The 14,647-nt window shown below is 35.5% G+C and overlaps 1 protein-coding gene across 4 annotated transcripts in view; it reads left to right on the top strand.

The window, feature by feature from the left end:
* The window catches only part of NINL (ninein like), a 153,475-nt gene that overhangs the window by 80,295 nt on the left and 58,533 nt on the right, over nt 1–14,647 (top strand). For all 4 annotated transcript variants that reach the window (XM_023494828.2, XM_023494830.2, XM_031951004.1 and 1 more), the window contains exons 10-12: nt 2,595–2,728; nt 4,895–5,035; nt 13,908–14,082. In XM_023494828.2, coding sequence (XP_023350596.1) covers nt 2,595–2,728; nt 4,895–5,035; nt 13,908–14,082 — 450 coding nt within the window. The remainder of the gene's footprint in view (nt 1–2,594; nt 2,729–4,894; nt 5,036–13,907; nt 14,083–14,647) is intronic.

The raw sequence follows: 14,647 nt of genomic DNA on the forward strand, positions 1-14,647 counted from the left end.
CTTCAAATTGTATTTGCTGCTAGAGGCAGTAGGAAGTCAATGGAAATTTTAATGAGTAAAGGAGGTGGAGTACTTGCACCTTAGGAAAATTACTTTGATGGCTGAATGGAGGATGGATCAGTTTAAGATGTCATCCAGCTAGGATGTCTAATGACCATAGAATCAATGACCATAAGATTCTTTTTCTAGAGAAGGCTTAACATTTTGCTCTTTCAGAGTACTTATAAACCTCCTTAATTCTGCTTTGCTAGTTAGAAGCCATTGTCATTTTTGACAACTCTGTTTCTGAGGAGATTGCCCTGCTGAGAATTGTTCCCTGGCTGCTCCTTTGTAATGCACATAGCTTTGTCATTGTCAAAAAGTCAGCACTTGCATAATCATAACTTGTGTTATAATTATTGTTCTAACAGCTGACACTGTGATTTTCCTTTTCTCAGAGAGCTCAAATGACCCTGCACACAGGAGTTTTTTTTCCTTTGTAACATTCAGGGGAAGTTGGGAGAGAGCTGGTCATTTATCCTCCTATAGTACCAGTGGGTAAATAGGAGCTTGAATCATATCCCATCTGTTCTGATGTGTCCTCTTGTCTGTGGCTTGACTTGTATGTAGGCTTTAACATATTTGATAAATGTGGGGCAAGGTTCATAGGTGTGAAAACCTGCCCATGTCGTTATATTTTTAATGGACTATTAAGTTTTGTTATGTCTTTTATTTTCAAAATACATGCAAAGATAAGTTTCAACATACACCCTTGCAAAACCTTGTGTTCCAAATTTTTCTCATTCCCCCTATCCTACAAGAAAATTCAGATCAAAAAGGGAAAAAAAAGGAGAAAGAAAACAAAATACAAACAAACAACAAAAAGGTGAAAATACTATGTTGTGATCCACATTCAGTCCCTACAGTCCTCTCTCTGCATTGTAGATGGCTCTCTCCATCACAAGTCTGTTGGAATTGACCTGAATCATCTCATTGTTAAAAAGAGCCACATCCCTCAGAATTGATTTAGTTTGATAAGTTTTTATTATTTTTTTCCTTCCTTTTTTCTCATTTAAAAATTTTGTTAAGATGGATGCCTAGAGTAGGATAGGGAGAGATAGAGGGGAAATTAAGCAGTGTAAAAATAAAAGATTCAGTTTTTTAAAAACGCTGTTTGTTAGAATTTCTAGGGCTTTGAGATGGAGCAACTATAGAATTTCAGGTCCTCAACATATGGTGCCAGACAGAGTGCTAAGAAAAATATGAAACCAAATGTTGGATTCAGTGGTGTTTTAGGTCCTATCTAACTCTAAAATTCTATGTTAAAAGGGAATATGGTGTAATGTAAAGAGCCCATAGATTCATATAAGGACTCTGTCATTATCTGTGAGATCTTGGGCATATCTTTACCCCTCTGTAAAATGAGGGGATTAGACTACTGACTTTTAATCTAGTTCTACTCAGTAAATTGATCAAGTGATCATAAATCATGCTAAGAACTAAGATTCAGGAATTATTCACAGCATAGAGACCCATCTTCTATGACATAAAAGGTGATTTTTTTTTCTACCCACAAAGCACACAACATCCTATATCACTGAAAGAGAGATTATCTATATAAAGTGATCTTTGTCCTGAGTAAAAAACACTCTCCAAAGTGGCCTGAATCAGATTAAAATATTACTGGGAAATATTTAACAAAATTTTAAAAATACAATAAAATATGAATCTAAATTCATATGTGGCCTGCAGATATCCTTCTGTATGATTAGTGACCCCCATTTTCTATTTGAATTTGACAGCATTGATATTTGAATTAGGAAGAACCTAAGGTACATGATATTAATACCTATTATACATATAATATATAACTTATAGGTCATGGTGAGGCACCAGTGCAGTGATATGTATAAAGTGCTTTGCAAACTTTAAATGTTATTATCTAATGTCATTTACCAAGACAGATAGGTAAAATGCTATATATATAGAGGGTGTCCCAAAAGTCAAAGTTTATTAAAACTTATAACTACATTAAGATTTTTTGGATTCCATGTGTATGTGTGTGTCTCTTATACATATATATGTGCACACATGCATACACATATATGTATATTTTTATCACATACTGTGATTTATATATTTATATGTAAATAAATGTATACATGAATATGCATGTATATAGTATATGCATATACTATAGTATCTGTATGTATATACATAATCTTTATATGTATGTATATACATACATATATGTATATATTCTGCTTGTGTATATCTATGTATCTATCTCTATCTGTCTGTCTATGTCAGGCTTCCTTAAAATTTCAATTAAAATCTCACCTCTTGCAGAAAGCCTTTATTGGTCCATTTTAACATTAGTTCCTTCCCCCTGAGATGACTCTGTTTTATCTTGTATGTATCTTATTTGTATGTGGTTGTTGTCTCTTCCATAAGACTGAACTCCTTCAGGCAAAGGCTATTTTTTCATTTCTTTGCATTTTAAGTGATTTTCAATTTAACTTACTTGTATTAAAATGTCCTATAAACACTGTGGATTATTGTTAGCAGTAGCCTCCTCTGCCAATAACCCCATCAGGTTTTTTTATTATTTCTAGAACCTGGACTTCAACATGGAAGATAAAGTGAATCTTTTGGAACTGACATGGGCTTTTGACAACGAGTTGATGACTGGTGGGGGGATTCAGCAGGCAGCCTTGGCCTCCTACAGACATGAACTCTGCTATCTACAGTAAGAACCTTCTGTTTGTGTACGTTAGTTAGAGACTTGTGGTGGAATTCTGTTTATGTATTAGCTGGCTTTGTTGAAAATTTCAAATATATAAACTGTGATATATATTGGAGGAAGTGTTGGACCAGTGGTCATAACTCTGGAGAATCTCCAGGCTGTCAGGGAAAAATAGCTAACCTTAAGAGCAGCCTTTGTTGCAGCATACCCTTCTTTTATAATTTAATCAATAAAAATTTATTAAGTGCCAACTGTATATATAAAACATTGAATTTAGGTCTTGGAGCATCAATACAAAAAAATGCCATCCTAGCATTTAAGGATTGTATAGTTTAATAACTCCAGTAAGATGCTAAATAACCATAATACTCAGAGAGTTACAAAACAACATGTTGAGTGAAATCTGAGGGAAAGGTTGTTACCAACCAGAGAACTGGGGAAGATTTTCCAATAAAAAGAGCATTTGAAGTAGGTAAGTGATCAAGAGATAAAGAGAAGATAGAACAAAAGGGAAAGGACTGACTAGTATCCAAATGCCTAGGAAATTTTCCAAGTTATCACCAAAAAATAGGCAACATCGAAAGGGACATTGGTGTGGTATTTGTAAAGAAGGGGAAAAAAAAGCCCAAAGAATAAAATGAAGATTAAACTTTCTAGCAATCTATTTTCTCAGCCTGAATAACTTATGATTTGTCAGACTTGAAAACTTAACACTCATCCCTCTTGACAGGTTTTCATGTTAGCCTGGTTTATAAATGACCCTGAACTTTGTCTTTTGAACTGATGTACTCTGAAATCTGTTTAAAAAGGAACAGCAAACGAAAATCTCTAAACTTTAAGGGCTAGTCAGTGTTTGAGACAAATTATAATTCTAAAAGGAAGATTCTAAAAGGAAGAGAGAAATATGTTTTATTATTTTGAAATTTGATTTTGCCAACATCAAAATTGAAAATATTCTCATAAACCAATACAGTTAAAAAAATGAATACAATTTTCTCAGTATCATTGGGTCTTGGACACCAAAAGAAAAACAGAAAACATTTCCCAATCTATCATACGATCTCAAAATAAGAGTTTGGGCAGGAACAATATATCAATTACGTTATGATCCCATTTTAATCAAATTCTATTTGAAATTTAGCTATTTATAGATTCCCTTTATTTGCCAAGAAGATAAGTGGAGTGATTATTTTTATATGTTTATTGATTGATGCTTTTAAAGTCATAGGAATTATTGTAAATAGCACATTCTGTTCCCCAGGTAATAAATAGGAAATAACATTGACAGAAAATTAACTCACTTTTGTTAAATTTTATGCTTCCAGATAAAACTTTTAAAAATTGGATTATAGGGGCAGCTAGATGGTATGGATGGAGCACTGGCCCTGAAGTCAGGAGGACCTGAGTTCAAATGTGGTCTCAGACACTTAAAACTTCCTAACTGTGTGACCCTGGGCAAGTCACTTAACCCCAATTGCCTCAGCCAAAAAAAAAATTGGATTATATTAAGATGATAAAATAAAATGTAAATAAACATACAGTTTTATGTAAAATCCAATCTAGTATTGCTTATTTGTTCAAAACACACTTTTTAAACAGCTGTTTTGTGCACATCACCATATAGTTTGATCTGGGAAATAAAATAAAAGGCACAATCACTTCCTTTTAAAAAGTTACACTCTTCTTGGAACTGAGCAATTTTAGACAGCTTTGCTAGCTGAACTTAAAAATGCTGAACCTCCTTTTTACTTTAAATTCCAGAGAATGTAATCTGCAGGTTTTCCAAGGGGAGACAGAATTGATGATAAGGAGAATTTTCCTTTTAGAACTCAATGACTTTTATCAATGAAACTTAAAAGCTGTACTAGAACAATGCTAGGCCAAGGCCTTGGCAGTGATCCAAAGAGATCTGAAGACTGGATAATTCCCAAAGAGTGTTGACCTATTCCATTCCCCTTTGATTTTCTTGACTGAGTTTGCAGCCATGCACAACAGTAGCAGCACTGCCTCCCATTACCTATAAAGCATAGAAATGGACACTCTCTCTGTCTCCATCCTGCCCCCACCAATTGCAAATTCTTCTTTTGCTTTAATCTGTCCAAATGAGAGAAAATAAGACTGTTGATGTCGTGATTTGAATTCAATAAAATCTCTTTCCTCCACGGACAGAGGGCAAGCTGAGCAGACAGTGAAGGAAAGAGACAAACTGAAGCATGATTTGGAGAAAGTGGAAAAACGTAATTTGGAGTTTGTCAAAGAGATGGATGACTGCCACATTGCCATGGAGCACCTCACTGAAAGCAAAATTAAGTATGTGAAACTAGACTCTTGGAATTGGGTTGGCCAATAAATTGTGGTTCTCCTAGAACCAGAGATGTTAATTCCTCTGTTCATATATATTAAGCCTATGTCCCTCTGGTTCTTCCTATACATCAGATGTATCAAACTCAATTCCCAGTAGTGCAAAATTCCTGAGTGAGGCTGAATTAGATTATAATGTAATTTGGAAATGTTTAACAAAATAAATTAAGATGCAGTACAACGTAGCTAATGCTAATTTGTGGTTTTCTTTGCCTTCAGAGTTTCTATTTGAAGTTGAAGAAAGCCAGAAAAGTAGGGGAGACTTGGACTGATTTTTCTTGCACAACATGACAAATATGGAAATATGTTTAAAAGAATCGCACTTATTTAATCTAGGATTAATCTTGCTTAGGATCACATAGACAATATCATAAGTGTCAGAACCCATGTCCTTTGGCTCCTAAGCCAATGCCCATTTCATTGTACCAATTCATGTAATAACAAAGTGTAAGGTAATGCTAGATATTATTACTATTCTCTTCTTTGTTGGTTTGGAATTAATATTATTAATATATTTGATTTTCCTTTGTCCCTCCAAAAGGGAGAAGAGAAGTGTGTGGAGGGAGTCAAGATAAAGCTATGTGTGTTAATTAGTGTGGGAAAACTGCACAACATGAATTTCAGTAGACAACCCTGGAGTGAGAGTTGGTCTCATTGTCTTGAAACCACTATGTTTCCACACCAATACTACCACACAGATGTTGACTTTTCTAGACCATTGGTTAAGTGATGGAAAAAAACTACATTGGCTGAAGCCCCAAAATCTTTAACCCAAAGATGATGGGGAATTGCAACTTGAGCAGGGGTGTCTAGAAGGTCAGCAAATAGGGCTTTTCATATTTTTGATCTAGCTGGGGAGAGGGAAAAGCTAGATTCTTGAACTGGGCTCTGCCACTGTGAGTTTGGACAAATCACAGCCTCATTCTCTGACCCTTCTTAATTCCAGTGCCTTCCCTCTTTAAATTATTTTCTATTTATCCTGTCTGTAGCTTGCTTTGTATATATTTGTTTGCATATATTTTTACAATTGTATTTTATTTTTCCAAATACATGTAAAGATAGTTTTCAATATTCATTTTTGCAAAACTTTGTGTTTTAAATTTTCTTTCTCCTTTCCCCTCCCTAATACAATAAGCAATCTGATGTAGGTTAAACAAGTGAAATCCTTTAAAAAGTATTTGTCATGTTTTGCAAGAATAATCAGACCAAAAGGGGAAAAAAACACAAGAAAGAAAACAAACAAAAAGGTGAAAATGCTATTCTTTGAGCTGTATTCAATGGTCTAGAAAAATCAATGTCTATTTGTGGTGGTATTGGTGTGGGAATACATTGGTTTTCAGAGGGTCACAAACCGCCAAATTCCAAGACAATCTGACCAATCCTCACTCCAGGGTTGTCTACTGAAATTCATGTCATGCAGTATTCCCACCCTAATTAACTCACATAGCTTTATCTTGACTCCCTCTACTTCTCTCCCCCCCTCCTTTAGGAGGGATGTGATTGGCATTTTTCATCCCAAGTTTATTGGAATTGCCATCCCCCATTAGATTATAAACACCTTCTATAGGGACTTTCTTTTGCTTCTTTTTGTATACTCATCACTTAATACTACACCTGGCATATAGTAGGAGCTTAATAAATGTTGATTGCTAATTTCCTCATCTGTAAAATGAACAAATTAATGCTGGATGGTCCCTTCTGGTGTCAGTATTTTAAGATTCTGTTATTCCTAAGGCCAGGAATGGAAATGTCTCAAACACAGACAAAGGATCTATTATATATTTACTAATGTTCTTATAGTAGAAAGAGCATCCCACTCTGCTATGTAAGACCTTTGCACTTACATCTCTCTGGACTTAATTTTTTTCAACTCTAAAATGAAGGGATTGGACTAGATGATCAGTCCTGCTTCAGTAATGAAAATATTTAGGGAAATGTATTCTGCTAGTTTTTGTACATTGATGCTATTGTAGCAACAGCTTCTGTCAGTAGCAGCTACTCTGCAGAACACTAATGGAGGAGATCATTCTGTGGTTTGCCATCTTAGTGGTATAAAGCTCATGTGAGTGTTTGCGAACTGCCAGCTAATCGCACTGTAGTGCAATAATTGGTTTTTTCATTTCACAGCTTTCCCTAGTAGCCCACCTGCTTATTAGCAAATGAACCTTCCAGGTCTTATGACTCCAGGCCAATCCGGTTGCCAGTCTGATAATTGGCCTCCTTGGCTGCTCAGGCTTGTAGTTTCCTTCTGGTCCAATGGGGAAGGGCCAATAAATCTGGCCAGAGGCCTCTGTCCCAGTGTTCCAGGTCTTTGGTCTGGGCAGGGGAGGCTCCTCAGAAAGGAAAGCACAAGGCTCGACAGCAGCCAATTCTCAAGCGTTTTGGTCTCAGGATCCCTTTCTGCTCCGCAAAATTATTAGGGTGTTGAGATGGCACAGTGGATAGAGCGCCAGTCCTGGAAGCAGATGGGCCTGAGGTCCAATATAACCTACACACTTTGCTGTGTGTCTCTGGGCAAGTCACTTAACCCGGGTTGTCTCCCAAAGGAGGAATTATTGAGGATCCCACAGATCCTTATGTGTGTTATATGTTAGACCCTTACCATATGAGAAATTAAAATATTATTTTGATGGTCTATAATATAGCATATTATAATAATAAAATATAATTATGGTGCAGAGCAAGTGCGATGGATTGAAAACTTGGCTTAGGTTCAGGAAGCTCTGAGTTCAAATATAACTTAATTGTATGACCTAGGCAAATCACTTAATCCTATTTGCCTCATTTTCCTTACTTGTAAAATGAATTGGGGAATGAAATGGTAAATCACTGCAGGATCTTTGCCAAGAAAATTCTAAATGAGGTGATGAAGACTTGTACAAGACTGAAATTAATGAACAGCAACAATATTATTATGAAAATAGTTTTGACCTCATGGACTCCCAGAAAAGGTCACTTTTTCCTCTCCTGTCCCTTGAAGCTTTCCATGTCATCCCTTGCCTCTGTATTGTGTGCATTTTTGAAAACAGGGCTTGAATTTTTTCAAGCAGTTGGAGGATTCTTGGAAGATGGAGGATTAGGTTGGTAAATTTCAAACTCTCCCGATTTCCCCCACAAATAGAATAGATTTTCAGGACTTTCTATCAACCAAACCTGAACTTCATGGTAAACTTAACATGTAAGAGCCAGTATTAAAGATCAATTTCAAGGAACTCAACGTGGATAAATTATGTTTTTTTTACTTGAGAAATATATATTTTTGGGGGAAATGTATAACATAGGTTAAGATTGACATCAACAATAAGGCAGCTCAAAGGAAAGATTGGGACAGAGTTAAGGTAAAAATAGTAATTATGTCATACAAATGAAGTGCAGAGAAAGAATAGACATAGAGGCATTAGAGGGGGAATGAAGGCCGTAGTTCTGAAAACCTACTCACATCAGAAATGGGTTAAATAGGCAACCCTACATATATATTATGAAGGGTATAGCACCCTCCAAAGTCTATAAAGAAATAAGGGGGTGGGAGAGATGGGCAGACAGGGATAGAAAAGGAATATGTGTGTCTATATGTGTGGGAGTATGTGTCTGTGTATGTATTTGTCTACATATGTATATATAAATATATCCTTTCTTAACTATAGCATGCTTCAGGATGGGGGGGAATGAGAGAAGGAATGAAGTAAAAAGAGTACATGGCATAGAACAAAAGAACAATTTACAAGGAAATAAAGAAAAGATGGACATTCGTGACTATAATGATATATATTATATATGTAATATATTATATATGTCATAATATATTAATATAATATATAATGATATATCTATAATATATATGAATATAAAGAAAATAGGGACATTCATGAATATAATATATATATCATCTTTTACTAATAAATATATTTTCTTAAACTGGTATTTATTATTATACTATATATATTGAATCCTCCCTAATGTTCTACTGGATCAATGCCAATGTTCTTTTTTATTTTGTTTATTTTGTTTTATATTCCTTTTCTGTTTTTCTTTCTTCTTCTGTTTCTTTAAATAATATAATACTACCTAATTTCTCTAAATTTCAGCTTTTCCATCTATAAAAAAGGGATAGTTATAACACCTACCACACAAGGTTTTTTTGACTATGAAATGAGAAAATATATGACAAGTGCATTGCACGTCTTGAAGTGCTAAAAATAAATGAAAGATGATGGAATTAAGGTTCAGGGGTTAAGTTCTGTCTACCAAAACATCCTACCTTATCTGTTGTATTTACCTCAAGTACCTCTCCTTTTTGGGGAAGGGACTTGATGAGCTGGATATTTTGCTTAAGAATGAAGGTTTGGATAAGTATTAAGGTTGAAAGAATTTTTAAGCATCTGCTTGATCTAAATATACCATGCACAGTCAAGTGTATCAATTCATCAGTCATTTTTACAAAGGTTCTTATTCAAATCTGCAGCTTAATTGGGTTATTGGATGATCATTCTATCACAGATGCATTTGGATTTGGTGTTAATAGAACTTTTATTTGAACCCCAATGTTTAGTACATAGTAAGTGTTTAATAAATGCTGTCTTTATCTTTCTATCTCTAATAATCTTCTGTCTGTATATCTTTTTTTGTCTGTCTATCTCTGTCTTCAAATTCATCATTTAAAATTCTAATATTCAAGGTTGCTTGCTTGGTTGGGATAGGCAAATTCCTAAAAGTACAATTAGAACAAACTAGTATCAAAATGTTTAGTACTCATGGAATATTTTTATCCCATAATATAATGTACTTGGTAAATTTGATGGATGAAATATGCCCTATATTTTATGAAAACTGGTCATGAAAATGTGGGGGATGGGGGGTTCAACTTCATGAAAATATCTATTAAAAATGGCAATCTTATAGAATAATGGAAAGAGCTAGTCAGTAAAGGTCAATATGTTTGATAGAACTACTTTGCATCATACTTAAAATTCCCATCTTATTCTATTGCCTAATGGATGGTTGATGGACTAGAGAAAAACAAATTAAGCATCATATTCCATTTTTGTAAAGCCTCAGAGCTTTTATTTTTTATAGAGGGAGATTCAGCTAGAGTGCCTAGAGAATTAACTCAGTAATTCCTTGGCTCATTAGTAGAAATGAAACCATAAAAATCCTGCAACTTGAAAATTACCTTGGGGGAAAAAAAAAGAAAAAAAGTACCTGAGAATTTTCTAGTTTTAAACAATTTCATTAGTTCTAAAAATACTGTTTTTAGATGTCAGCTGGAAATAAAATAATGAATCAAATATGCTATGGACTCATTTCATATAATTACAGTAGCTTATTTACATTTGGATTTACCTCCTTTGTAGATTATCTGTGGGAAGTTTTATATTCCAGATGAGCTTTCTCTTACTTCCCACCCTGGGCCACCTTTTTGCTCCTTACATTGGTGTGATCATGAAATACACAATAATTCTGATATGCCAAGTAAAGCATAATCAGTCAGGAAAAAATTTAAGACATATGTATTCTGAATAATTGCAAATGGTTTTTGAATGATCTACTCCACTGATTGGTTCATTAGCTTGACTGTTGAGAATTATAGTTGATGTGCACATCTTGAATTTGATTTCCCTCCTTAAGTATCTGGTAGAAAATTAGCAACATGGCTTTCTGAAGACAAAGAGCCAAAAGCCCTTCCTTCACATGCCTTTTGCATAATCTCCTTTTTGTAAGAAAGAATTCAAGGTGGAGGATAAAAATGCCCTGGCCAGTGCTCTAACAATTTAATTCAATAAATATATTATTGTACTTAGAATCATATTCCCAGATACATGACAGCTGGGAAATGTTCTATGTAGAAATCTTTATGAGCAGCCAGGGAGGGCGTACAGAAATGAATAGTATATCATCAGAAAAGTACTAGTAAGAGTTGGTTGTTCCCTCAGTAGGGTTGATTCATGTGTGTTACTTTTCAAGCTTTGTGAAGGCAGGGATAGTGTAGGAGACTTGAGATTTGTGTTTGAGTCTTTGGGAACACTGCCTCCTAAACTTATCTAGTATTCATTGTGGCTCTTTAGGTCAATGTTTTGGGCAGTCTATGGTTTGCACTGTATAATGTTGGATTGACTGCAGAATCAGATACTCAGTGAAAGGTCTGTAACTTTAAATCTTCCATTTTTTCTAAAACCCAGACCCCATCATCCTCCATAGTTAAAAGATTATAAATTTAGAGAAGAGTTTCTTGACCTTTACTTAAGTCATGGAACCTTTTGGCTGTTTGTTACAGAATAACCTTTTTAAATGTATGAAATCAAATATATGAAATTACAAAACATTTGTATATTGAACCAAATACACTGAAATACATTTATCAATTTTTAAAAAATAAAACTCATATACTTCAGGTTAAAAACCCCTGGGGGAAGAGATCTTGGAGGCCATTGAGTCCATCCCCATCATCTGACAGATGAGAAAACTGAGGTCAGTTAGGGATCAAATAACCAGATTAAATTCTGCTCAGACAGTAGTAGGTGGCAAAGGGAGAGTTTAAATCTTGATTCTCTAATTCCAGTCATTTATCTTTCTGTTATACCAAATCATAATATCCAGCTATGTCTTAGTATAGCCCCAATTTTATTTTATTATCGAGGAGGTCCCATTTGAAATCTCTGTGCCTCCTACTTCAGATTTCATGCATTCATTTTCAGGTCAAATTACTCTAGCAGAACCAGTCAAGCACCTTGCACAAACTACCAGATTTTAGCCATCCAGCTGCTTCTTACAAAGTTAAATGAAGGGATTGGCTCAGACCACGTAGGCGGCAGACAGCCAAGCCTTGGACATTTTTTCATTGCTTTGAAGATTCATTGTTTATCATCACTACTGTTTTCTATTCTAGACACTAAGTGACTTAATTCTATAGATAGGGAGAGAAAGGGAACAGACAGTGTGCTTTCTAGACAAATCAATTGTAAAATGGAAAAAAAATCAGAAAGAAACCTGGGGTATTATTACCAGGGAAAGTGTTCAGTCTGAGTTCCCCTATAAACCCTAAACACCCTGCTGGGTACCTCAGATGTTGAACAGTTTGCATTGCAATCTTATTTAGATGTCTGTCCATGTAGCGATTGAACAAAATTTCCCTGGGGTAGGGGGAGGGAGGTTCCTTCCATCTTAGAAATCTTGATGCTGTAATGAAACTATTCAGCCCAGCATTCAAGGTCTCTATGATGTGGCTCTACCTTCTCTCTTTGCATTAGGAACCTGCAGTGTATAAATCACTGTGTTTGGTGCTGGGGGAGATACTAAAATAGAAAAGAGAATTCTTAGCTTCCAAGAAGTTACAAATGTTGTATCCTAATGGAGGGAATGAAATTAGGAGGCATCAAGATATAGTGAGAAAAGCACTAGCTAGCTCTAGAGTCAAATAACTAGGATCCAAATATTTCCTGTATAGTTTTGAGAAATGCACTAAACTTTCCTGGGCCCCAGATATTTCATGTGTAAATGGGGAGGTTGAATTAGATGGCCTTCTCTTGATCTTGATCCAACTCTTGATCCTCTGATCCTCTGAATTCAAACTCTAACAGAAAAGGGAATGCATTTAAGTGTAGAAGAACACCTGCCTGAGAGTCTTGGTTAAAGCATACATACAGCCGAGCCCACCCATTCATTAAACTTATTTAATAATTTAAAAAAAGTTTCCCATTCCGATTTGAAATAATACAGAAATGCCAGGTGCTGTGAGAATTCAAGGAAAGGAGAAAATGCTTCCAGTCAAGATTAGGGGCAAGGAAAGGGACATCAAGGTCTTAAGAGTTCTTGGAGGAGGGATTATTTGTGCTGAGCTTTGAAGAACAGCAGTTTCTCAACAAGTGGACTCAGGAGGAGGGCGGGGTGGGACATTCCAATTTAGGAAATTTCATGACCAAGTATAGCACATATTTGAAATAAATAGAGTAATCTACTTTAGGCAGTAGTATAGAGAACTAGAGGTATGGAAGAATGAGACTGAAAAGGTAACCTAGAAGTAGCTAGTGTTAGGCTTTGAAATGCACATAGACTAATTTCCATAGAAAATAGCCATGAAAATTGCATGGGATATTAACCTTCTCCACCCACCTTATATATGTTCTCATCTCCTGTATTTTTCCTGTGAATTTAGTATATTCTACTTTATACTCTGTATTCTGCTTATCTGTGTATATTCTCCATCCTTTGCTAGATTATATGATAGCACTCTTGCATCTCTAGTGGCATCTCGTACAGGACCCTGCAAATTTATTATATTTGTTGTGTTGAATAATAATAGTTAGCATTTATACAGCATTTTTAAAGACCTCAATGCTCTTCACATATGTTACTTCATTCCATCTTTACAATAAATTGGGAGATAAATGCTGTTATTTAACAGATGAGGAAACTGAGGCTGAGAGAAATTAAAAAGACTTGCTCAACATCCCACAGAGAGTAAGTGAGACAGAATTTGAAGTCAGGCCTTTTGTCATTATGTGTGTGGGGGGGGAGGAGGGGTCAATTGATGCATATTTACTGAGCATCTCATTTATGCCCAAAACTATTTGACACTGGGAAGGATCCTAAAGGGACATAAGACGTGTTCTTTATCTTCAAGGAACTTACTTGGGAGATAAAAATAATGTGAAAGAACAAAAGAGCAATTAAGTTCTATGTGACACTGACTATAATTGTAGCAGAAATTCAGGGAAGGACATCTGCATGAGTTAGCATAGTCAGGAAAGGCTTCACAGGAGAAGTTCTGAGAACCTGAAGTGGGTTTTGAAAGCTTCCCCAAGGACTTAATCTTTGTATGTTACAGACACCTGGAGGAGGACTACCGAGGAAAATTGTCAGTAATTCGATCTGAGATTGAGATGGAGCGAGAGATGTTCTGGCAGCAGGTGAACAGGCAGAGAACCAAGCTTGAAGCAGACATTGAGTATCTGCAGAGGGAAGAGGTGTGCCTTCAGGAGAAATTGACCTTGGCCTTGAAGGTAAGGAAGATCTCCATACAGGGCCATCTGTACCAATTATAAGATGTTAATTTTATTGGTACCTTCTTCCTCCTCCAAAAAGTATTTTTTGTTTGTTTGCTTGTTTTGGCAAAGCTAAGTCACTTATCCAGGATCACACAGCTAGCAAGTATTAAGTGTCTGAGATTGCATTTGGAATCAGGTCCGTGTTCCATCCACTGTACCATCTAGCTTTCCCCCCAAATATGTTTTAACAAAGTTAACACAAATAAGCTAGCAATCCTGTAGCTAAAAGTCAAAGAGCCCACTTAGAATCCAGCCATACTCCAATACTGTGCTCCATTCAGGAAGTGAAAACAAAGTGGAATAAGCATTATGTAGCACTTATTACATACAAGTCACTGTATTAAACAGTTTTTGTTTGTTTGTTTGGGTTTATTTTTTCAAATATTGTCTCAATGATTGAGACCAGTTCCAATGATCTTGTGATGAAAAGAGCCATCTATACCCAGAGAGAGGACTGTGGGAACTGAGTGTGGATCACACCATAACATTCTCAGTCTTTTTGTTGTTGTTCGCTTGCATT

This window comes from Sarcophilus harrisii, chromosome 2 (genome assembly GCF_902635505.1).
Source record: "Sarcophilus harrisii chromosome 2, mSarHar1.11, whole genome shotgun sequence".
In the NCBI taxonomy this organism is placed as follows: Eukaryota; Metazoa; Chordata; class Mammalia; order Dasyuromorphia; family Dasyuridae; genus Sarcophilus; species Sarcophilus harrisii.